General features: G+C 43.3%; 1 protein-coding gene across 5 annotated transcripts in view; it reads left to right on the top strand.

Annotated features, from left to right (window-relative positions):
* The window catches only part of ZNF143 (zinc finger protein 143), a 64542-nt gene extending 47166 nt beyond the window's left edge, over window positions 1–17376 (top strand). For 4 of the 5 annotated variants that reach the window (XM_017891447.1, XM_017891448.1, XM_017891451.1 and 1 more), the window contains exons 12-15: window positions 1009–1157; window positions 4879–5040; window positions 13933–14079; window positions 16391–17376. In XM_017891447.1, the coding sequence (XP_017746936.1) occupies window positions 1009–1157; window positions 4879–5040; window positions 13933–14079; window positions 16391–16474 (542 nt within the window). In that variant the 3' untranslated portion in view covers window positions 16475–17376. The remainder of the gene's footprint in view (window positions 1–1008; window positions 1158–4878; window positions 5041–13932; window positions 14080–16390) is intronic. The other variant, XM_017891452.1, reaches the window with a different exon arrangement.
* Window positions 17377–22861: the final 5485 nt, after the last annotated feature.

The following is a 22861-nucleotide window of genomic DNA, read 5'->3' on the forward strand; positions in this document are numbered from 1 at the left end:
GAGACGGAGTTTTGCTCTTGTTGCCCAGGCTGGAGTGCAATTGTGCGATCTCATCTCACCACAACCTCTGCCCCCTAGGTTCAAGTGATTCTCCTGCCTCAGCCTCCCGAGTAGCTGGGATTACAGGCATATGCCACCAGGCCTGGGTAATTTTGTATTTTTGTTTGTTTGTTTTTGTTTTTGAGACAGAGTCTCGCTCTGTCGCCCAGGCTGGAGTGCAGTGGCGCCATCTCGGCTCACTGCAAGCTCTGCCTCCTAGGTTCACACCATTTTCCTGCCTCAGCCTCCTGAGTAGTTGAGACTACAGGCGCTTGCCACCATGCCCGGCTCATTTTTTTTTTTTTTTGTAGTTTTAGTAGAGATGGGGTTTCATTGTGTTAGCCAGGATGGTCTCAATCTCCTGACCTCATGATCCACCCGCCTTGGCCTCCCAAAGTGCTGGGATTACAGGCGTGAGCCACCCTGCCCGGCCTTAATTTTGTGTTTTTAATAGAGACGTGGTTTCTCCATGTTGGTCAGACTGGTCTCGAATTCCCAACCTCAGGTAATCTGCCCGCCTTGGCCTCCCAAAGTGCTGGGATTACAGGTGTGAGCCACCGTGCCTGGCCTTTAGCACCTTCTTAAGTGAATGCGAGAACTTAGTGCATACTTGCTGTATTTGAAGGATTATTTGCTAGTCTTCCTGTACAGTTCCTCCCCTCCCTGCCCCTAATACACATGCAGTATCAAGTAGTTACTCCAACTAAGAGAATAAAACAGGTCCCTAAAAATCAGAACATTTAAATATGATGCAGAAAAGTTTTTTCTTTGGTCTGCTTTGATGTGGTTTGCCTTTGCAAAAGTTGAGGTGGAGGAATTGGAAGGAGGTCCTGGAAGCCATTTTTATGACTTAGAATATGATATATGTACATTTTAATTTATATAATTTTCTCTTTAATCTTTAAAATGTCCTATTTTCTAAACAAATTGGTTGGTTGGTCAAATAAATGATTGATTTGTTTTAAACAGGTCAAGGTGAAGATGTTCTTAAAGGGTCCCAGATTACGTATGTCACAGGTGTAGAAGGGGACGACGTTGTTTCTACACAAGTAGCCACAGTAACCCAATCTGGGCTGAGTCAACAAGTTACACTCATATCCCAAGATGGAACTCAGCATGTAAGTATCCATCAAAAGCCAAACAAATTAAATCTTTCCGTGAACCTGGGCTTGAAAGGCAGGCTGGCTCCCCATTGAGGAAAACTTTGAAATATCAGGGCACAAAGTTTGGAAACCCTGAGGTTTTTCAGTAGTCTGCTTAAAGAGACTATGTGCAGAGAGATGAGGAGAGAGAGAATGTTTGTGACTGCAGAATCCAAATGGTATTCTTGGTGTAGCTCAAAGGTGAGATGATAAAGGTCAGCCACAGAGAGGCTGAGGTCTTGAAAAGTACTGGATCCATGTGAAATACAGCTCAGACAAGCGATAGGATTTGGTGGCTGATTAGATCCAGGAGGTGAGATTGAAAAAACAGAGATTTGGCTGAGGTGATCAGCATATGATGACACCATTAAGAGATCAGGAATCATGAGAGTTCACTCAACTAGCTTCACAGAGTCGATAGAATAGTTATGTTGATTTCCCCCAGAAAAAGCACAGTGTAATGGTTCTCTGATAGTCAAACTTGTTATTATTTTCTAGATGTTGCTAGCCTAAAATAATTCCACCTTGATTCCATTTTTAAGCTCTAGCAAAGGCTGTCTTAATACCTGGTGGAAATATGTGCAATGTGCTTCTTTTACCCTTCTGTGTCTGCCTCTTTCATGAGAATGCTCTCCTTACCCATCTCTCTTAGGGTTTAATGATTAATCTGCCCTGTTTTGATACTCAGGATTCAAAAGTACAAAGCTCTTAAACCATCTCATTTATCTCCTTCCTCATTTTGACGTCACTAATTTCACACTATACTCTTTGTCCTCTGACTGGTATGCAAGATTATTAACCAAGTTTTAATTCTGCATCAGCCTTAACACTTTTTCTTGAATTAGATCATCACATACAGAGGTCCTCTGGAGGTTGTTTTATATAACCTCCCTCTTCCCTATACAGGAAAAATTCCCACTATAGCAGGTCTGAAATAGCCACTACTGAGAAACCCCCAGTGATTAGGCAATTTCTGTCTTAGGCAATGTTGGGCTGGGTGCAGTGGTTCACACCTATAATCACAGCACTTTGAGAGGCCAAAGCGGGTGGATCACTTGAGATCAGGAGTTTGAGACCAGCCTGGCCAAAGTGGTGAAACCCCGTCTCTACTAAAAATATTGGAATTGGCTGGTGTGGTGGCACACTCCTATAGTTCCACCTACTAGGTAGGTTGAGGCGGGAGGATCACTTGAACCCAGGAGGCGGGGTAAGACAACATTATGCCACTGCACTTCAGCCTGGACAATAGAGTGAGACTCGGTCTCTAAATAAATAAATAAGTACATTTTAAAAAGAGGCAATCTGTTCCGTTGTTGAATAATTCTAGTGTGTGTTTGTGTGATTTTAGAGATGGTCCCACTCTGTTGCCCAGGCCAAAGTGCAGTGGCACAACCATAGTTCAAAGGACTACAGGCGTGTACCACCACACCTGGCTAATTAAAGAAACATGTTTTTTCAGAGGTGAGGGCTCACTGTGTTATCCAGGCTGGTCTTGAACTCCTGGCCTCAGGTGATCCTCCTGCCTCAGCATCCCAGAGCACTGGGATTTCAGGCATGAGCCACCTGTATTCTAGTATTTATCAGACCAGAACCCACCCCTGTATCATCCAGTCATGGCTCCTCTCTGACCATACTGAATAAGTCTAATCCTTCTTCATATATTCCAAAACAACTATCTTTCCCTTCCCAATGTTGTACTTTCTCTACACTTAACCTTCTCATTTCCTTCAGGAATTAGATTTCCATTCCATTCCTTTAATCAGTCAAACGATAGACATTTATTGAGCATCTACCCCATGCCAGACATTTTGGTCAGTGGACTTAGTGTTGGAATCACAGGAAGGGCAGTATCACAGTCTAGTAGGAGAGACACCCTTTTAGAATGAATAATTTTTCATAATGACGGGTATATAATTGAGGGATATAGAAAGTGCTATGGCACCCTGGAGGAGAGAGTAAATTTTTCTTCCTAAAGTAATCTTGCAGATCCTCATAGAGAATGGGTGTTCAGTTGGGTCTTGAAGGATTTTCATGAACTCACAAAACAGAGAGTAAAGGGAAGAGAATATATTTTCTAGAACTGCAAATGACTAGTTGTGGCTGGAGTGTCAGTTGCTAGTTTAAAAGTAGTGGAAGATGAGTTTGGGGAAGTTGGTAAAGGCCAGGTCATGAAAGGTCAAGAATGCTGCATAAGAAGTCTGGGCTGGGCACGGTGGCCCACACTGTAATCCCAGCACTTTGAGAGACCAAGGCAGGCAGATCACCTGATGTCAGGAGTTTGAGACCAGCCTGACCAACATGGAGAAACCCCATCTCTACTAAAAATGCAAAATTAGCCAGGTGTGGTGGCGCATGCCTGTAATTCCAGCTACTTGGGAGGCTGAGGCAGGAGAATCGCTTGAATCCAGGAATGGAGGTTCCGGTGAGTCGAGATCATGCCGTTGCATTCCAGCCTGGGCAACAAGAGCGAAACTCCTTCTCAAAAAAAAAAGTCTCAACTATAGGTGATGGGCAGTCACAGGGGATTTCAGCAGCAGAGAGCATAATAAGATTTTGTTTCGTTTTGTTTTAGAAAGAGCCGGGCGAGGTGGCGGGTGCCTGTAGTCCCAGCTACTCAGGAGGTTAAGGCAGGAGAATGGCGTGAACCCAGGAGGCGGAGCTTGCAGTGAGCTGAGATCTGGCCACTGCACTCCAGCCTGGGCGACAGAGCGAGACTCCATCTCAAAAAAAAAAAAAAAAAAAAGAAAGATGTCAACATAAAGGAGGGTTAGACTGGATTACCTGGAGAGAAGTTTGATTCTCGTAGAAATTCAGATGGGAGAAAAATAAGGATCTAAATTAGCAACAGGAATGGAGAGGAGGAAATACAATTAAGAAATACTGTATTGCCGGGCGTCATGGCTCACACCTGTAATCCCAGCACTTTGGGAGGCCAAGGCAGGTGAATCACGAGGTCATGAGATCAAGACCGTCCTGGCTAACACGGTGAAACCTTGTCTCTACTAAAAAATACAAAAAAAAAAAATCAGCTGGGTGTGGTGGCGGGCACCTGTACTGTAGTCCCAGCTACTTGGGAGGCTGAGGCAGGAGAATGGCGTGAACCCGGGAGGCAGAGCTTCCAGTGAGCAGAGATCGCACCACTGCACTCCAGCCTGGGCAACAAGCAAGACTCTGTCTCAGAAAAAAAAAGAAAAAAGAAAGAAATACTATATTGCCTGAAACAGTGGCTCACACCTGTAATCCCAGCACTTTTGGGAGGCTGAGGTGGGAAGATGACTTGAGGCCAGGAGTCTGAGACCAGTCTGGGCAACATGATGAGACCCCATCTGTACAAAAGAAAAATACAAATAATTAATCAGGAGCAATGGGTCACGCCTATAGTCATAGCTACTTAAGAGGATGAGGCTAGAGGATCACTTGAACCCAGGAGTTGTAGACTGCAGTGAGCTATGATTGCATCACTGCACTCCAGCCTGGGCAACAGAGCGAGGCCTTGTCTCCAAAAATAATAATAAAATAAGAATTTTTAAAAGAAATATTGTATTGATTTTTTTCTGATGACTGAATGAGTTTCATTCTAAAAGACTTATTTACATTCACAGGGCAAACTTATACAAGGATTAGTCCCAGTCCTTATGTCAGATTGTCAGCTATAACAGGAAACATTGACTGCTTTGTAAAATTCACTGTATTGCAGGTCAACATATCTCAAGCTGACATGCAGGCCATTGGCAACACCATCACAATGGTAACGCAGGATGGCACGCCCATCACAGTTCCCGCCCATGATGCAGTCATCTCGTCAGCAGGAACACATTCTGTTGCTATGGTTACTGCTGAGGGTACGGAAGGGCAACAGGTAATTACTTTTTTCTGTTATATCAATCAATACATATATCAGTACCAAAACTGTTACATAGATATACAATGTGGTACAACAGTTAAGCACACAGACTTTGGAGTGAATAATATTTTGCAACTTCTTAGCTACTTAACCCTCAGAGCCTGTTTTTCCTCATCTGTAAAGTAGGGTGCTAGTGGCATCTACCCCATGAGGTTGATGTAAGGATTGAATGAGATAATGTATATAAGATACTCAGCCTAAATAGATATTAAGTATTCAGTAGTGGTAGTTATTCCTATTATCATCATTATATCAGATACTTAGGAAATAATTGCAAAATTTACTATTTAATTTTTTGAATATGTCATATATTCATATGGTTTAAAACTCAAAAAATATATACAGGTATGTAATGAAAAGTCTTCATCCCACCCCTGCCTTCATCAACTCATTTCTTGCCTCCACAGATAATCAACTTTTATCAATTTTTTGTGTATTCTTCCAATCATTAAGCATATACAAACAAATACAAATAAGTAAATAGTCATCTCCCCCTTCCTTTTTTGTTAACTAGCCCACAGCTAACATAATAGGTCTCTTTTGGTTTTTGAGACAGACTGGAGTGCAGTGGCACGATCATGGTTCATTGCAGCCTCCACCTCCCAGGCTCAAACAATCCTCCCACCTCAGCCTCCTGAGTAGCTGAGACATGGTGGTATGCACCACCATGCCTGGCTAATTTTTCTTTTTCTTTTTTCTTTTTTTTTTTTTTTAATTGTAGAGACAGGGTCTTACTATGTTGCCCAGGCCTTGGCCCCCCAAAGTGCTGGGATTACAAGCATGAGCCACCATGCCCAGCCTCCATTTTTTTTTTTATTGATAGTAAACTAGTCTGTTCTGCATCTTGTATGTTGTCTTTTAAACTTAACAATACATCTTCAAAATCTTTATATTTCATTATATAGAGAGATTCCTCATCCTTTTTTTTTAAGCTGCATTGTATTCCACTTATGGATGTGCCGTAATTAAAGTCTTTTGCTATTTCAAACAACACATAACCTTGTGCACATGCGATTTTGCTTATATAAGTGTGAGTATATATGCTAGATAAATTCCTAGAGCAGGATTGCTGATGCAAAGATACATGCATTCGTAATTGTGATCAGTGTTGCCAAACTTCCCTTCTAGGGTTATGCCAGTCTCCATTCTCACTTGCAGGGTTTGATAGTGCCTCTTCTCCTTCAGTATAGTCACCATGGTAGTATCAGACTTTTGGATTTTTGCCAATCTGATGTTTTTTTTTGTAGTTTTAATTTTCATTTCCCTTAAATAACATAATATATTTAGAAACTGTTCTTGTACTATACTAAAGGCAATGTTGAGTCTCACTCTTGAAAAAAGAATGAAGTTGGTGGTCTCATAACACCCTGAATGCAAAACTCAGAATCATAAAGCTACTAGAAGAAAAGAGGGGCAAATAGTTTTGCAACCTTAAAGATTTCTTGGACTGTATTCAGACTGTAGTAACAATGAAAGAAAAAAAAACTGATAAATTGGACTTAATCAAAATTAATTCTTCTCACCAAAAGACACTGTTAAGAAAAAGATCAGACACCTCCCAGACTGAGGAAAAGATATTCATACCATATACACACACTATATTCACACAATACAAGTCTAAAAACGGACTTGTATTGAGAATATGTAACAAACTTCTACAAATCAACAATGAAAAGATGAACAACCATTAAAAATGAGCCAAAAAATGTTTTAAATGTACAAATCATTCAGTTGCTCATTGAACAAACCTCCCTCAAAAGATACATAACACAAAAAGTGCACATCTTTTATCATCAAAGAAATGCAAATTAATATCACAATGAGAGAGCATTTCAAACCCAAGAAGATGGCTAAAATCAAAAACCAAATGTTGATTTCTCCTAAGAAACTAGTGAGGAAACAACCACCACCACCACCTCCAAATGTTGGCAAAGATGCGGAGCAACTAGAACATTCATGTACTGCTAGTGGGAGTGTAAAACGATGTACATAGCCGATAAGCACATGAAAAGATGTTCAACATCATTAGTCATTAAGAAAATGCAGGCTGGGTGTGGTGGCTCACTCCCGTAATCCCAGCACTTTGGGAGGCTGAGGCAGGTGGATCACCTGAGGTCAGGAGTTTAAGACCAGCCTGGCCAAACATGGTGAAACCCCATCTCTACTAAAAATACAAAAATGTTAGCCAGGCGTGGTGGCGTGGCACCTATAATCCCAGCTACTCCGGAGGCTGAGGCAGGAGAATCACTTGAACCCAGGGGGCAGAGGTTGCAGTGAGCCAAGATTGCACCACTGTACTCCAGCCTGGGCAAAAAGAGTGAGACTCCATCTTAAAGAGGAAAAAAAAAAAAGGCTTCTGGTTATTTTCATAGGAAACAAATTTTGTATTAACAGTTTAAGCTGTTTTAAACTGCTTGTTACTTATTGCCAAATTATTTTCAGAAAGGTTTAATAATCATGTTATGGATCTAAAAGGTTTCTTTTCACTGTACTTTTGCTAGCATTGAAGTTTTTTTTTTTTTTCATATTTACAGAATTAACAAGCAAAAGTTAAATTCTGTTTATTTTCATTTGACCACTAGTGAAGTTAAACCTGTTTTTCATATTTGCCTGCAATCTGTTTTTTTCTTGAGGTAAAATTTACGTAACAATGAAATGCACAGATCTTAAATTTACAATTCAATGAGTTGTGTTAAATATGCACCCATATAACTAACATCCTAAACAAAATGTAGAACATTTCTATCATGCCAGAAAGTTCCCTTGTGATTCCTTTGTAGCCAGTACTTACCCTCCTTAGGCAGAAACTGTTGTGATAGAATTAGTTTTGCTTATTATTATTTTTTTTTTGACAGAGCCTCACCCTGTCACCCTGGCTGGAGTGCAGTGACACGTTCTCAGCTCACTGCAACCTCCCGCGCGTGGCTAATTTTTTTGTATTTTTAGTAGAGATGGGGTTTTACCATGTTGGCCATGCTGGTCTCCAACTCCTGACCTCAAGTGATCTGCCCGCCTCAGCCTCCCAAAGTGCTAGGATTACAGTGTGAGCCATTGCGCCCAGCTTAGTTTTGCCTATTCTTGAACATTACATAAATGGAACCACAGTATGAACTTTTTTGTGTCTAGGTTTTTCTACTTAACATTTTGAATATTTACTCACATTGTTGGCATATAATAACAGTTCATTCTTTTTTATTGCTGAGCAGTATTCTATTGTAACAATATACCACAATTTGTTGATATATTCTTCCCTTGGTGAACATTTGAAATGCTTCCAGTTTTTGACTATTATGAATAAGATGGCAATAAAAATTCTAGTGAAAATATGTTTGTAGATGTATACTCTCATTTGTCTTGGATAAATACCTATTCGTGGAATTGCTGGGTCATAGAATAGAGGCATATTTACCTTTCTATGATAGTATCAAGCAGTTCTTCAAAGTGGTTGGGCCGTCATACACTCCCACTAGTAATGTATAAGAGTCTCATTTGTTCAATGCTGCTTCTTGTGGTTAAAAATTTTTTTTTAAATAGGCTGGGTGCCGTGGCTCACACCTGTAATCCCAGCACTTTGGGAAGCCAAAGTGGGAGGACTGCTTGAGCCCAGGATTTTAAAACCAACCTGAGCAATGTAGCAAGACCCTGTCTCCACCACATTTGTGTGTGTGTGTGTGTTTTTGAGATAGAATCTCGCTCTGTCACCCAGGCTGGAGTGCAGTGGCGCAGTCCCGGCTCACTGCAAGCTTCGTCTCCGGGTTCATGCCATTCTCCTGCCTCAGCCTCCCGAGTAGCTGGGACTACAGGCGCCCGCCACCATGCCCGGCTAATTTTTGTATTTTTGGTAGAGACGGGGTTTTACCATGTTGGTCAGGCTGGTCTCCAACTCCTGACCTCAGGTGATCCACCCCCCTCGGTCTCCCAAAGTGCTGGGATTACAGGTGTGAGCCACTGTGCCTGGCCAATTTTTTTTTTTTTTTTAATTAGCCAAGCATGGCAGTGTGTGCCTGTAGTCCCAGCTACTCTTGAAGCTGAGGTGGGAGGATCACTTGAGCCCAGGAGGTTGAGGCTTTGGTGAGCCATCTTCATTGTACTACAGTCTGGGTGACAGAGCAAAACCTTGTCTTCTAAAAAAATTAAAAAGAGGCTAGGCACAGTGGCTCATGCCTGTAATCCCAGGAATTTGGGAGGCTGAGGCAGGTGGATTGTGAGGTCAGGAGTTCGAGACCAGCCTGGCCAGCATGGTGAAACCCTGTCTGTACTAAAAATACAAAAAAATTTAGCTGGGTATGGTGTGGCGCGCACCTTTAGTCCCAGCTACTCAGGAGGCTGAGGCAGGAGAATTGCTTGAACCCGGTAGGCTGAGGTTGCAGTGAGCCGAGATTGCACCATAGTACTCCAACCTGAGTGACAGCGAGACTCCGTCTCAAAAAGATGAAAAATAAAAAAGAGTTCTGTTTGTTTCATATTATCACCAACATTTGGAGTTGTTTTAAAGTTTTAGCCATTCTACTGGATGTGAAAGGGTCTATCATTGTGGTTTTAATTTACATATAAAAAAGCTAATATGGCCGGGCGCGGTGGCTCAAGCCTGTAATCCCAGCACTTTGGGAGGCCGAGGCGGGCGGATCACAAGGTCAGGAGATCGAGACCATCTTGGCTAACATGGTGAAACCCCGTCTCTACTAAAAATACAAAAAATTAGCCGGGCGTGGTGGCGGGCGCCTGTAGTCCCAGCTACTCGGAGGCTGAGGCGGGAGAATGGCATGAACCCGGGAGGCGGAGCTTGCAGTGAGCCGAGATCGTGCCACTGCACTCCAGCCTGGGCGACACAGTCAGACTCCGTCTCAAAAAAAAAAAAAAAGCTAATATATCACTTGATTATGATGTGTTTACTTTTTCATATTTTGCTGGATTGAGTTCACAAATATATTTTTTAAAGGTGATTTTTTTTAGAGCAGTTATAGGTTCACCACAAAATGGAGAGGTAAGTACAGAGACTTTCCTTATACTCCCTGGCCCCACACATGCATAGCCTCCTGTATAATCAACACCCCCACCAGAGGAGCACGTTTGTTACCGTTGTTGAAACCTACACTGTACACATCATAGTCACTCAGAGTCCATCGTTTACATCTGGATTCACTGTTAGTGTTGTATATTCTATGGGTTTGGACAAACGTATAATGACATACATCTATCAGTAGAGGATCATACTCCATCAGAGTATTTTTACTGCCCTTAAGATCCTCTGTGACAGTTTGCTAGTATCTTGTTAAAGATTTTGGTGTCAGTGTGTATGAACCATATTGATCTATAATTTTTTTTTTTTTTTTTGAGACGGAGTTTCACTCTGTCGCCCAGGCTGGAGTGCAGTGGCACAATCTTGGCTCACTGCAAGCTCTACCTCCCAGGTTCACGTCATTCTCCTGCCTCAGCCTCCTGAGTAGCTGGGACTACAGGCGCCCGCGACCACTCCCAGCTAATTTTTTGTGTTTTTAGTAGAGAAGGGGTTTCACCGTGTTAGCCAGGATGGTCTCGATCTCCTGACCTCGTGATCCGCCCACCTAGGCCTTCCGAAGTACTGGGATTACAGGTGTGAACCACCGCGCCCAGCCTTGATCTATAATTTATTATGAAATTATAAGAAAAAGTTTCATCTCCTGTTTCAATATCAGGGTTAGGCTTGCCTCATAAAACAAGTTGGGAAGTGTTCTCTTCTGTAGTATTTTCTGATAGTTGTGTAAGATTGGTATTATTTCTCCATAAAAGCTTGATAGAATTAATCAGGACACCACCATCATCTAGGCCTAGAGTTTTCTTTTTTGGGAGGCTTTGTTTTTTTTTTCATGTATTCAAGTTTTTAAGTAGATCTATACTATTCAAGTTATCGACGTTTTTTTGTTTCCATTTTGCTAAGTTTTGTTTATAAGTTTGTTTCATCTAAGTTTTCATATTTATTGATATAAAGTTGTTCATACTATTTCCTTATTATCCCTTTAATATACATAGGATCTGGGGACCAGGCGCGGTGGCTCATGCCTGTAATTCCAGCACTTTAGGAGGCTGAGGTGGGTGGATCATCTGAGGTCAGGAGTTCAAGACCAACCCAGGGCAACATGGTGAAACCCCGTCTCTACTAAAAATACAAAATTAACCAGGTGTGGTGGTGCACGCCAGTAGTCCCAGCTAGTCAGGAGGCTGAGGTGGGAGGATCACTTGAGCCCAGGAGGCAGAGGTTGCAGTGAACTGAGATAGCACCACTACACTCTAGCCTGGGCAACAGAGGGAGGCCCTGTCCCAAAAAAACAAAGGAAAGAACAGGCAGTGGAAGCTAAAGCAATTCTTAGGGGAAATTTTGTTTTAAATGTTGGTATTGGGAAAAAAAGTTTTAAATGCAATGATCTTAGTTTCTACCTTAAGAAAAATTAAAAAGTAAATAGAAGGAAGGAAATAAGGACTGGGCGCAGTGGCTCATGCCTGTAATCTCAGCACTTTGGGAGGCTCAGCAAGCGGTCCCGAGTAGCTGGGACCCAGGCTGGCCTCAAACTGCTGGGCTTCAGGGATCCCTCAGCCTCAGCCTCCCAAGTAACTAGGACTGCAGGAGGAAGCCACTGCTTCTGGCAAAAAAAAAAAAAATTCTTTGTCTGCTGCCCTTCTGGAACTCTAATTATATGTATATTAGCTTGGTGTTGTCTTACAAGTTGCTGGGGATCTATTTGGTTTTTTTTGCTTTTTTGAGACAGAGTTTTCGCTCTCGTTGCCTAGGCCAGACAACAAATGGCATGATCTCGTCTCGCTGCAACCTCTGCCTCCCGTGTTCAAGTGATTCTCCTGCCTCAGCCTGCTGAGTAGCTGGGATTACAAGCACTGGCCACCGCGCCTGGCTAGTTTTTGTAATTTTAGTAGAGATGGAGTTTCACCATGTTGGTCAGGCTGGTCTCAAACTCCTGAGCTCATGATCCACCCGCCTTGGCTTCTCAAAGTGTTGGGATTACAGGTGTGAGCCACCACACCTAGCCTATTTGGGGTTTTTATCAATCTTTCTCAAGGTTCTTCAGATGGAGAATGTATATTAATTTGTCTTTGACCTTGTTCTCCTCCCTCCGCCTCCTGAGTAGCTGGGACTACAGGCACCCGCCACCACACCCGGCTAATTTTTGTATTGTTTTTTGTTTTTGTTTTTTTTAGTGGAAATGGGGTTTCACCATGTTGACCAGGCTGATCTCAAACTCCTGACCTCAGGTGATCCACCTGTCTCAGCCTCCCAAAGTGCTAGGATTACAACGTGAGCCACCATGCCTGGCTAAGCAATTGTAATTTTAAAATTGCATTCTGGACCTTGTGAATGTCACATTATAGAGATTATGAATTTTGTTATCTTTCTGTGGAGAATATTAATTTTTTTTTCTATTAACTAGTTAAATTATGTGTTGAGGCTGGGTTTTGTACTTTGTTAAGGCAGATCTGTTTCAGTGTTGCCATTATGTCTTAGGGTGAATATTTAATCCTGGGATGTAATCTTACCTCATAACTTGGTAAGATTGAAACTTCAAATTCCGTCTCTTTTTGGTGAGTTGCACTGAAAGCTCTCCTTGACTTCTCAGCCTTCTAGATGCTGCTTTGCCAATCTTGTTGGAACGTTATTGGAAACTAGAAATATTTGTGTTCAGGGATCTTAAGGATTTGAGGACAGTTTATACAAAGATTTGGGGGCTCCCCACTCAGATTCTTTGCTTTCTGGGCTATTCTCTGTACTGCTATTCTGGCAGCCCTGGACTCCATTATCTTTAACATTAAGTTGCCCCATGCTGCTCAAACTGGGTAGTGCCCTCAGTGTGAAATCTGTGTAAACACAGATGTAACACAGTGTGACTCCCTTCTTTCGAGAATCCCCTCTAGTTTCTTCCTGCTTTTCATTGCTTCTCAAAGCCTTCAAATAGTTGCTTTTCATATTTTGTCAAGGGTTTATAATTGTTATCTGCAGGAAGGTTAGCCCAATATAAGCTACTTAGACATTGCTGGAATGAAATCTGTTGTTCTTTTAGAATTAGGAAACATTACTGGGATTGATCCAAGCTAAATATCTATTAGCTTAAAATGTAGCATTTTTAGTGGATGAATAGCCAAGTAAAACAGCAGTTTTCATTTTTAATCTATTCTTTCTCTGAATGTGGCTGAGTAAAATTTTAGAATATCATCTAACAGAAATAGTTAATTGCCATTTTCCATGTTATCTGCCTTTTTAAAAAAGTTGTATTTGTGGTATAAGAGCCACAAAAGCACGTTCAATCTTCCTGGCTAGGTGCTGCAAGAGGAGTATGGGGAGATTCCATAGAGTCTAAAATGGGAAATGAGTGTGAGATGAGATGCTGTTTTTCAGTAATACCACTGGACCTTTCAGTTTTCCTAGTTAAATGGAAATCTGATTTTAAATACGACAAGTAAACAGGAAAATAATCATTTATTTTCTCCTATGATCCAATCTCAGGGGAAAAAATGGACATTTGAGGTACAAATTAGTCCACATGCATAACTACCCAAGCAGCCCCTTAGGGGTAATTGAACCTAGGTACAGCCACATCTCCCTGGCTAATGGGGCCTGGCATAGCAGATCCATTTCTCCAGTGTCCTCTACCCTGTTTTGCCGTTGGCTTGCTTCATAACCTTAAATAATGAGCCTCAGCTTCCTCAAATAAAACTCCTTCCAGTATAGACTTTGACAAGTCTATGGTCAGAGGAGTTTTTCCTTTTCAATTTGAAGACAGTCCATTGTATTAAGTGGACTTTAACCTATTTAAATCTCAGATTTAATTCTTCATGTGTGTGATTTGTTTTGTTTTGCTTAAGGTTGCAATTGTAGCTCAAGACTTGGCAGCCTTCCATACTGCCTCATCAGAAATGGGGCACCAGCAGCATAGCCATCACTTAGTAACCACAGAAACCAGACCTCTGACCTTAGTAGCAACATCCAATGGCACCCAGATTGCAGTTCAGGTGAGTACCAAGGCAGGCTGTCCTCAGTCGACAGCAGTGCTGCTCATAGCTCTCAACTTTGTACACTGTGCTTTGTGTATAACCTTTACAGGAGGCAAGGTACAGAATAATCTCTGTCACCTAGCCTACTTTAAGGAAACTGCAGTGTTTGAGGTGGACTCAAAGAGACCAGTACTTTGTTCTGTACCCATCTTTGCATATTCTAGGGGAATTTATAGCAAGAAAAAAAACCTTCAGGTGTACATCCCTGTGTGCACCCACCCAGGCATCTTCAAATTAGGCAGGGGTCTATAAAGCACTTAAGAGCTACTCCTTAGAGCGAAACCTAGTGGAAACACAAATCCTAAATAAGTCCTCTGAGAATCTGTGCATAGCCCCCATTTTAAAGAGGGGACTGTCAGAAGAGTTAGAAGGAATCATTCTCTGGGAAGCAGAGAATTTAGAATCTTAGGTGCAGCCGGGCATGGTGGCTCATCCCTATAACCCAGCACTTTGGGAAGCTGAGGCACGTAGGTAGCTTGAGCTTAGGAGTTAGAGACCAGCCTGGGCAACATCGTGAAAACCCATCACTACAAAAAGCACAAAAATTAGCTGGGTGTGGTGGCGGGTGCCTGTAGTGCCCAGCTATTTGGCAGGGGGCTGAGGTAGGAGGATTACTTGTACCCAGCGTATTGGAGGCTGCAGTGAGCCAAGATTGTGCCACTGCACTCCCGCCTGGGTAGCAAATGAGACCCCATCTCACAAAATAAGAGAGACCAGCCTGGGCAACATGATGAAACCCTATCTCTACAAAAATACAAAAGTTAGCTGGATGGGGTGGTGTGCACCTGTAGTCCCAGCTACTCTGGTGGCTGAGGTGGAAGGATCACTTGAGCCAGGGAGGTTGAGGCCGCAGTGAGCCAAGATTGCACCACTGTCCTCCAGCCTGGGTGACAGAGCGAGACCCTGTCTCAAAAAAAAAAAAAAAAAGAATGTAAAGTAATATAGAATCCTAGGGGCTAGGTGCAGATTACCTGTCCTTAGGGAGATTTTTTTTCCCCCATGTATTTACTTGATAAAGAGTTGGAACACACTAGAGGAAATGTCAGCTGTTGGTTTTATGTAGTTTGTGGGTATAGAAGCCAAAGGCTCAAGAAGCGCTCTTTTGTTGGCTGAGGTAAGCATCTTTTGTCTCTTGCATGTATGAAGATTTTTTTTTTTAAGTTTGTATTTATTTAAAAATAGAGATGGGGTCTCACTATGTTGCTCAGGCTGGTCTTGAACTTCTGGGCTCAAGTGATCCTCCTGCCTCAGCCTCCCGAAGTGCTAGGAATGTAGTCATGAGCCATCACGGCCGGACTGTACGAAGATTTTATCAGAATCCCAAATAAATTGCAGGCCAGGCACGGCAGAAAGAAAGAAAAGAAAAGAAAGAGAAAGAGAGAGAGAGAAAGAAAAAGAAAGAAAGGAGGGAGGGAGGGAGGGGAGAAGGGAGGGGAGGGGAAGCTGAGACAGGATAGGATGGCTGAACCAAGGAAGCGGAAGAGTCTGTCCCTCAGCCTCTTCCTCTGAGGTGGGAGCCTAAGCCTCCCCAGCAGCTGGGACTCCAGGTGCACGCTGCCATGCCCAGCTAATTTTTGGTTTTTGAGACGGAGTCTTCCTCTGTTGCCCAGGCTGGAGTGCAGTGGCGATATCTCGGCTCACTGCAAGCTCCACCTCCCGGGTTCATGCCATTCTCCTCCCTCAGCCTCCCGAGTAGCTGGGACTACAGGTGCCCGCCACCACACCCAGCTAATTTTTTTGTATTTTTTAGTAGAGATGGGGTTTCACTGTGTTAGCCAGGGTGGTTTTGATCTCCTGACCTTGTGATCCACCTGCCTCAGCCTCCCAAAGTGCTGGGATTACAGGCGTGAGCCACCGTGCCCGGCCAGTTTTTGTATTTTTTAAGTAGAGATGGGGTTTTGCCATGTTGCTCAGGCTGGTCTCAAACTCCTCCTGGGCTCAAGCAGTCTGCCTGCCTCCACCTCCCAAAGTGTTGGGATTACAGGCATGGGCCACCATGCCCCACTGAGACCTCATCGTATCACCAGGCCTGGCTGCACCTAGGATTCTAAATTCAAAAAAGAAAAAGAAATTGCATTGCATTGCATTATCCTCCCCTGCAGAAAATTGTTTTGTTCTCTTAATGATTGAGTTAGCAGTAGTATCTTAACAATCCCAAGTGTCAGAATTACAGAGGGAAGTTTTCCTTCTGGCATGTAACATTTCTTTGGCATTTTCTTGACTGTGGCTTTTGAATTGTTAGCATTTGATGTGTGTGTTCCTGTTTCAGCTTGGAGAACAGCCATCTCTGGAAGAAGCCATCAGAATAGCATCTAGAATCCAACAAGGAGAAACACCAGGGTTGGATGATTAATCCTCAGAACAATGGAGCAATAAAGCAGGAGTCTTTCATCTTCTGGCAGCAGAAATCCATGAAGCCCGGGCCCAGGAAAATTAGAAGTTTTCCATTCCTGATACACTGTACACATTTTTATGCGAGAGTGGAGAACATTTTATTCTTGACACTTTTGTGTATATAACCCTTGGAATAGATTCTCAGAGTGATTCATTGTGTACAAGGAAGTATGAAATTAGGGCAATACAGTAAATTTTCATGTTACTCTTTTATCAGATCACAAACTCCTAGAGTCTACATGCAAGACTAGTAAAGTCTTATGGAGTCTTATGATGGATTTTTAACTTCCCATGGAAAAAAAAATAAAGGCTGTATCTAAAATATCAAAGGTTCTATATGTCACACAATCGTAATTCCAAAAGCCATTATGGATAATAAAGGATGTAAAGCCTTCAGATATTTCCCCAGTTAATAGAATGTCTGCGGTTTTTGTTCTACTATATGTTTGTCCATTTTTATTTGTATCTCATGGTTTGCAGACTATTTGAATAATTTATAGTTTCCCATCCCTGTTAAAAACCAGCTCTTCAAGCTGAAATGCTAATTATATTGGCATTACATTGAATTATGTACAAAATTATAAAATTTGATTATTTAAAATTAAAAAGTTAAATCCAGTGGTTTTGTTAAAGATTTTGCTTAGTATTCAGTTTTATTACTGTTTTTTAAAATAATTATCAAAGTTTAACCACAGACTGGTTCCCGAGATAACAGTACTGTAATTGGAAATGGCTTTACTCTGAAAATTAGGTTAGTGGGTTGGTGTAAATTATTTATTTTTGCTTATGTACTTTTGTTTTAAAGCTTATTTACCCCAAAGTTTATTATTAATTTTGAATACAGCAATTTTTAAAATGTTACTTTTATATTTTTTTATTTATCAAATTGGGATGGGGGAATGGTGCAGAAAATATCTCAAATGTAATGGAGTGTAACCTAATACGCACATTGAAAGGACGTTGTGTATCAAGTACAGAATAAGTGCTTTTCCATATATTTTTATATATTCACAACAATTTTGTGAAACATAGGAGATTTACTACCTCCATTTTATATATGAGGAAACCAAGAGTCCAGGGAGGCTGACTGTCTTACCAGCCCTCACAGCTACGGAGAGGCAGGACCAAGATGGGAACCCAGACTTTCTGGCACTGCACCACAGTGACCTCCCCGAATGCTCGCTTGTGGCAGAGATGATCAAAATGAACTTTGGTGATTTCTGATTGCCTAATGAATTGAGCCATGGAAAAACCATTTTCTAATGTTGAAAATTCAGCATTCACAAAGGTCAAAAAAAGAAAAAAAGATGAAGGTGTGTTCTGCAGCAGCCCTCCTGCACTGTCGTTCAGCGAACTTTGTTTGCAGAGAGCTGAAATGTCGCTTTTTCATTTCAAGCTTTACAGTAGAAAGGGGAAAACATTGTGCTATTTTATTTTACATAAATGTTATCTTTGATCCGGTTCTATGAACTCTTGCTAAAAAGGATGGTGACTTATTTGAAATAGGAACCCTTTATAGATATATAACATTAGCAAAAGCCCTAGTCACCACAGATCCAGTCTTCATTTTTGACAGAGACACAGACCCACACAGAATTCCCCGCTGAAGCCCACTGAGGCTCAGAAAGGGGCTGTCGGGCTGGGATAGAAGACCAGAATCTGCGAAATCGAGGGCAAGGTGGCGCCCAACCTCCCAGTGCTGGTCGTGGCTCCTGGCTGCTGGCCAGGAGCTCCTCCCCACTGGGCCCAGCCAGGCTGCTGTGCTTCCCAGGACCAAAAACCAAGCTGTCAGCCTCCCATGGCCCCTTAGATCTGACTTTGCTCAAATTCCAGGGTGTTTCTCTTTACTCCCAGCACCTTTGCCAGTTGAATTGGGCAGGGCTCAACCTGGACTGTTATGGTTAGCCTGATTATCCCTCAGCTCAAAAGCAAATGACTTCCTACTGGCACCCAGAGAAAAGAGTCTAGGGTCACTGTTAGTTTTCCCTGACCTGCCGTCTTGGGAATGGGGCTTCAGAAGCCTAGCGAGGTGGCCTGTTTCCTCCAGGGGAAGGGTGCAGTTGCTGTGCTGACAATTGCTAGGAAAGCTGCTTTGGGGGGGGTCTCTTCACAGTGCAGGACACAGAAACGTCCAAGGTTGAAAATCCCAAAAAGACACTTGAAATAAGAGTAAACGCTAGCAAACAACCAGGTGGGACGTAACCCTCTGGAATTTGATCCAGACAATGCTCAAGGAAAACCTCTCCGTCCAAAAAAATCACCCTGCTTTGCCCCAGACACAGCTTGAGGCCACTACAAAGAAAATGTGCCTTGCTGGCAGTCTGAACTCTGTAAGAACTTAGAGTTAAGGGAGGGACGAGGCTTTCTCAATTCTCTACAGGTGGCAGCTGCCCAGAGAGCCAGATCTCTCCTTCCCCTCCTACCCACCCCCAGCTCTTCAGGGGCAAACTAACTCTGAACAGTGTCCCTTTACTTGCTGCCTGCCTTCCCGAGTGACAGCCCTGGGGCTAGGTAAGCAACTTGGGAAACCGTGGACTCAGTGCTGAAACTGACTGGACTGCATTTATCAACCCAAGGAGTTTACCATCCAGTATTTCCTGGCTCAGATAAGATTATAGACTAGTTAACTACTGGTAGACCTCAGCAGCGAGTGGGGAGTGGGATGTAAAAAGGAAGGAGGCAGAGCTAAAGTCTAGTGTCGAAGAGGAAAAGGGAGCATGTGGGAGGGGGAGAAAAGCTGCCTCAGCCTCCTCCATGATAAGCACTTTCTGTACCTAGGTTTCCTTTGGGGATGAGGATGCTCTCAAGGAATACTCTAGCCAAATAATCTCTCTTCATCTGCCTGAGGGACAGGACACACCTGCATGGGCATGTGACCAGTACAGTTTGAACAAGAAACTCCACTCAGAAGGGCCCTGGATTTGGGGTTTAATGCACTGTGGTTGCAGTCTTGAAATTATTTTTGTTTATTTTTAAGATAGGGTCTTGCTGTGTCACCTAAGCTTGAGGGCAGTGGCACGATCAGGGCTCACTGCAACCTCCTCCTGGGCTCCAGCGATCCTCCCACCTCAGCCTCCCAAGTAGCTGGAACCACAGGTGCTCACCACCATGCCCAGCTAATGTTTGTATTTTTGGTAGAGATAGGATTTCACCATGCTGACCAAGCTGTTCTCAAACTCTTGAGCTCAAGTGATCCATCTGTCTTGGCCTCCCAAAGTACCGGAATTGCAGGCATGAACCACTGCGCCCAGCTGTAGTCTTGATGTCTATCTTTGTGTTTTATAAGTGAAGTCCCGTGCATCAACAAAGCATGTGCTGGGGACTTAGTGCCTGAGCTTACACACAGCTCTGCCCGCTGCTGCCTCTCTGGAAGGGCTCTCACCACCACTGCCCCACCTGGCCTCTCCCTCCTTGCCTTCACCCTGCAACTGCTGCCACCCTCTACCCTTGGCAGGAGTCTGATCCCAATACAGGGAGGGTTGGGGCGAGGTGGTGGCCATCCCCACTCCAGGCTGGCAGCACCACAGTGCTCCTGGTGGACAACCAGCCTTAGTTGAGCCTTGAAAGGCGCAAGCCTCTTGCCCAGCCCTTTACTGACAGTGTCCCAGCTCTGAGTTTTAAAGACACTGGTAGCCCATTTGCTGCAGGCTGGAGTGGCAGGCCTGTGGGAAGGGGAGACACCTGGAGGAAAGGGAACCTGGAACCTGTCAGACCCAAGAGAGCACCTGCCCACAGGCATCTGTGAAGTCCCTTGCCCTGGAGGGCTTTCTTAACAGGCTCTGTGCCTGGGGGAATCCACTCTTTCTCCTTCCAGCTTTCCAGAGCCTGGCTTGTGTTTGCTGTGTCTTCGAACCAGCAGGAGATAAACCTTCTGGGATGAACCACAAAATTCAAATTGTGTAATTTCAGTGATTCCAAATATGAGATAAATATTCTGATATTTACATTTAAAATTGGCACTGTATGATACAAAATGGAGGGTAAAATGCATGCCAAAATTTTAATTTGTAGTTTTCTTTGCTTTTTTTTGAGACAGAGTCTTGCTCTGTTGCTCAGGCTGGAGTGCAATGGCGCGATCTCGGCTCACTGTAACCTCCGCCTCTTGTGTTCAAGTGATTCTCCTGCCTCAGCCTTCCGAGTAACTGGAATTACAGGTACCCGCCATCATGCCCGGCTAATTTTTTGTATTTTTGTAGAGACAGGGTTTCATTATGTTGGCCAGGCTGGTGTCGAACTCCTGACCTCAGGTGATCCACCCGCCTCGGCTTCCCAAAGTGCTGGGATTACATGTGTGAGCCACTGAGCCCGGCCTGTAGTTTTTCTTAGAATGACATTAAGTAGCAAATAAGCACCATGACAAGTCAAGAGAAGGACTACAAAAGAAGGAAAAAGCTTATGTCTACCATTTTGTGTGTGTACTAAAATATACATAAAATTTACCATTTTAACTATTTTTGGGTGTGCTGTGGTACTTAGCCAACCCTCTGTATCCTTCAGTTCCACATCCCTGGGTTCCACGTCCATGGAGTCAACCAACCATGGATCGAAATATTCAGGAAAAAGGCTGGTGTGGTGGCTCACACCTGTAATCCCAGGCAGGAGGATCACTTGAGGCCAGGAGTTCAAGACCAGCCTGGGCAACATAGTGAGACCCTGTCTCAACAAAAAAAGAGAAAAAATATATTCAGGAAAAAAAAAGACTAAGTTCCAAAAAGCAAGTCTTGAATTTGCAAGGTACCGAGTACTATGTTGAATTCATAAGAGTGATGTGTAGGCATTGTATTTGGTATCATAAGTAATCTAGAGATGAATTAAAGTATACAGGAGGATGTGCGTAGGTTATGTGCAAATACTATGCCATTTATTACCAGGGACTTGATAATCCATGGATTTTGGTGTCCTTGATGAATCCTAGAACCAATCCCCCTCCAATACTGAAGGGCAACTGTACATTCACACTGTTGTGCAACCATCACCACCATCCATCTCCAGAACTGTTTTCATCTCCCCAAACTGAAATTGTACCACTAAACAATAATTCCACATCCCCCCTCACTCCAGTTCCTGACAACCACCATTTTCTTTTCTTTTCTTTTTATTTTTTCAGACAGGGTCTTGCTCTGTCGCCCAGGCTGGAGTACAGTGTCACGATCTTGGCTCACTGCAACCTCCCACTGCTGGGTTCATGCGATTCTCCTGTCTCAGCTTCCCAAGTAGCTGGGACTACAGGCATGTGCCACCATGCCTGGCTAATTTTGTTTTGTTTTGTTTTTTTTTTTAGACGGAGTCTCGCTCTGTCGCCCAGGCTGGAGTGCAGTGGCCGGATCACAGCTCACTGCAAGCTCCGCCTCCTGGGTTTACGCCATTCTCCTGCCTCAACCTCCCGAGTAGCTGGGACTACAGGCGCCCGCCACATCGCCTGGCTAGTTTTTTGTATATTTTAGTAGAGACGGGGTTTCAGCGTGTTAGCCAGAATGGTCTCGATCTCCTGACCTCGTGATCAGCCCGTCTCGGCCTTCCAAAGTGCTGGGATTACAGGCTTGAGCCACCAATTTTTGTATTTTTAATAGAGATGGGTTTTTGTCATGTTGGCCAGGCTGGTCTCGAACTCCTCATCTCAAGTGATCTGCCTGCCTCAGCCTCTCAAAGTGCTAGGATTACGGGCATGAGCCACCGTGCCCAGCCACCATTCTATTTTCTGTCTCTATAAATTTGACTGTTGTAGGCACCTCATATTATATTTGTCTTTTTGTGGCTGGCTTTATGTGTACCTTTAAAAGCACGTTTTTCCTGTCTTTTGATCAAGAGGTTGCACATTTTCATTTTTGCACGGAACCCCACGGATTATGTAGCCTGTCCTGCTGAGGCGTGTGCTTCTATTAGCCCTTTTGTTTTTGCTGCAGATGTGTGACCTGTGTTTTGGGAATATATTATCTCTTGTTAGATTATGGGCTCCTTTAAGACAGCTGGGGATTTAAATTTCCCGGTAACTCCTGGAGGCCTTGCAGAGTAGTAGGGCACCTCTAGCTGTTCCCTCCAGTTCCAAACTCATGGGGCTTGAGATGTACAGAGAGATTCTTCAATTCTCCATGCAAGAGTTTCATTTTGCTTCTAGAGCACGGCTAAACTGGAAGGACAGAAAGTCTTGTTGAGAATGAAGAATGCTCAAAATTCAGGACAATTGCATGAATCGTTAAAACTGCCTGGCAAAAGCTTTTTCTGCTCACTTTTCTGCATTCAGATTGTGAAAGAAAAATAGACTCTCGGGACCTCAAATTCACTATGCCAAAAGGAAAGTTAAGCTTGGAAACTGAGTCATGCAAACAAAAAAGCAAAAACAAGACAA

The sequence above is a fragment of the Rhinopithecus bieti genome, unplaced genomic scaffold (assembly GCF_001698545.2).
Source record: "Rhinopithecus bieti isolate Rb0 unplaced genomic scaffold, ASM169854v2 scaffold_20891, whole genome shotgun sequence".
NCBI lineage: Eukaryota > Metazoa > Chordata > Mammalia > Primates > Cercopithecidae > Rhinopithecus > Rhinopithecus bieti.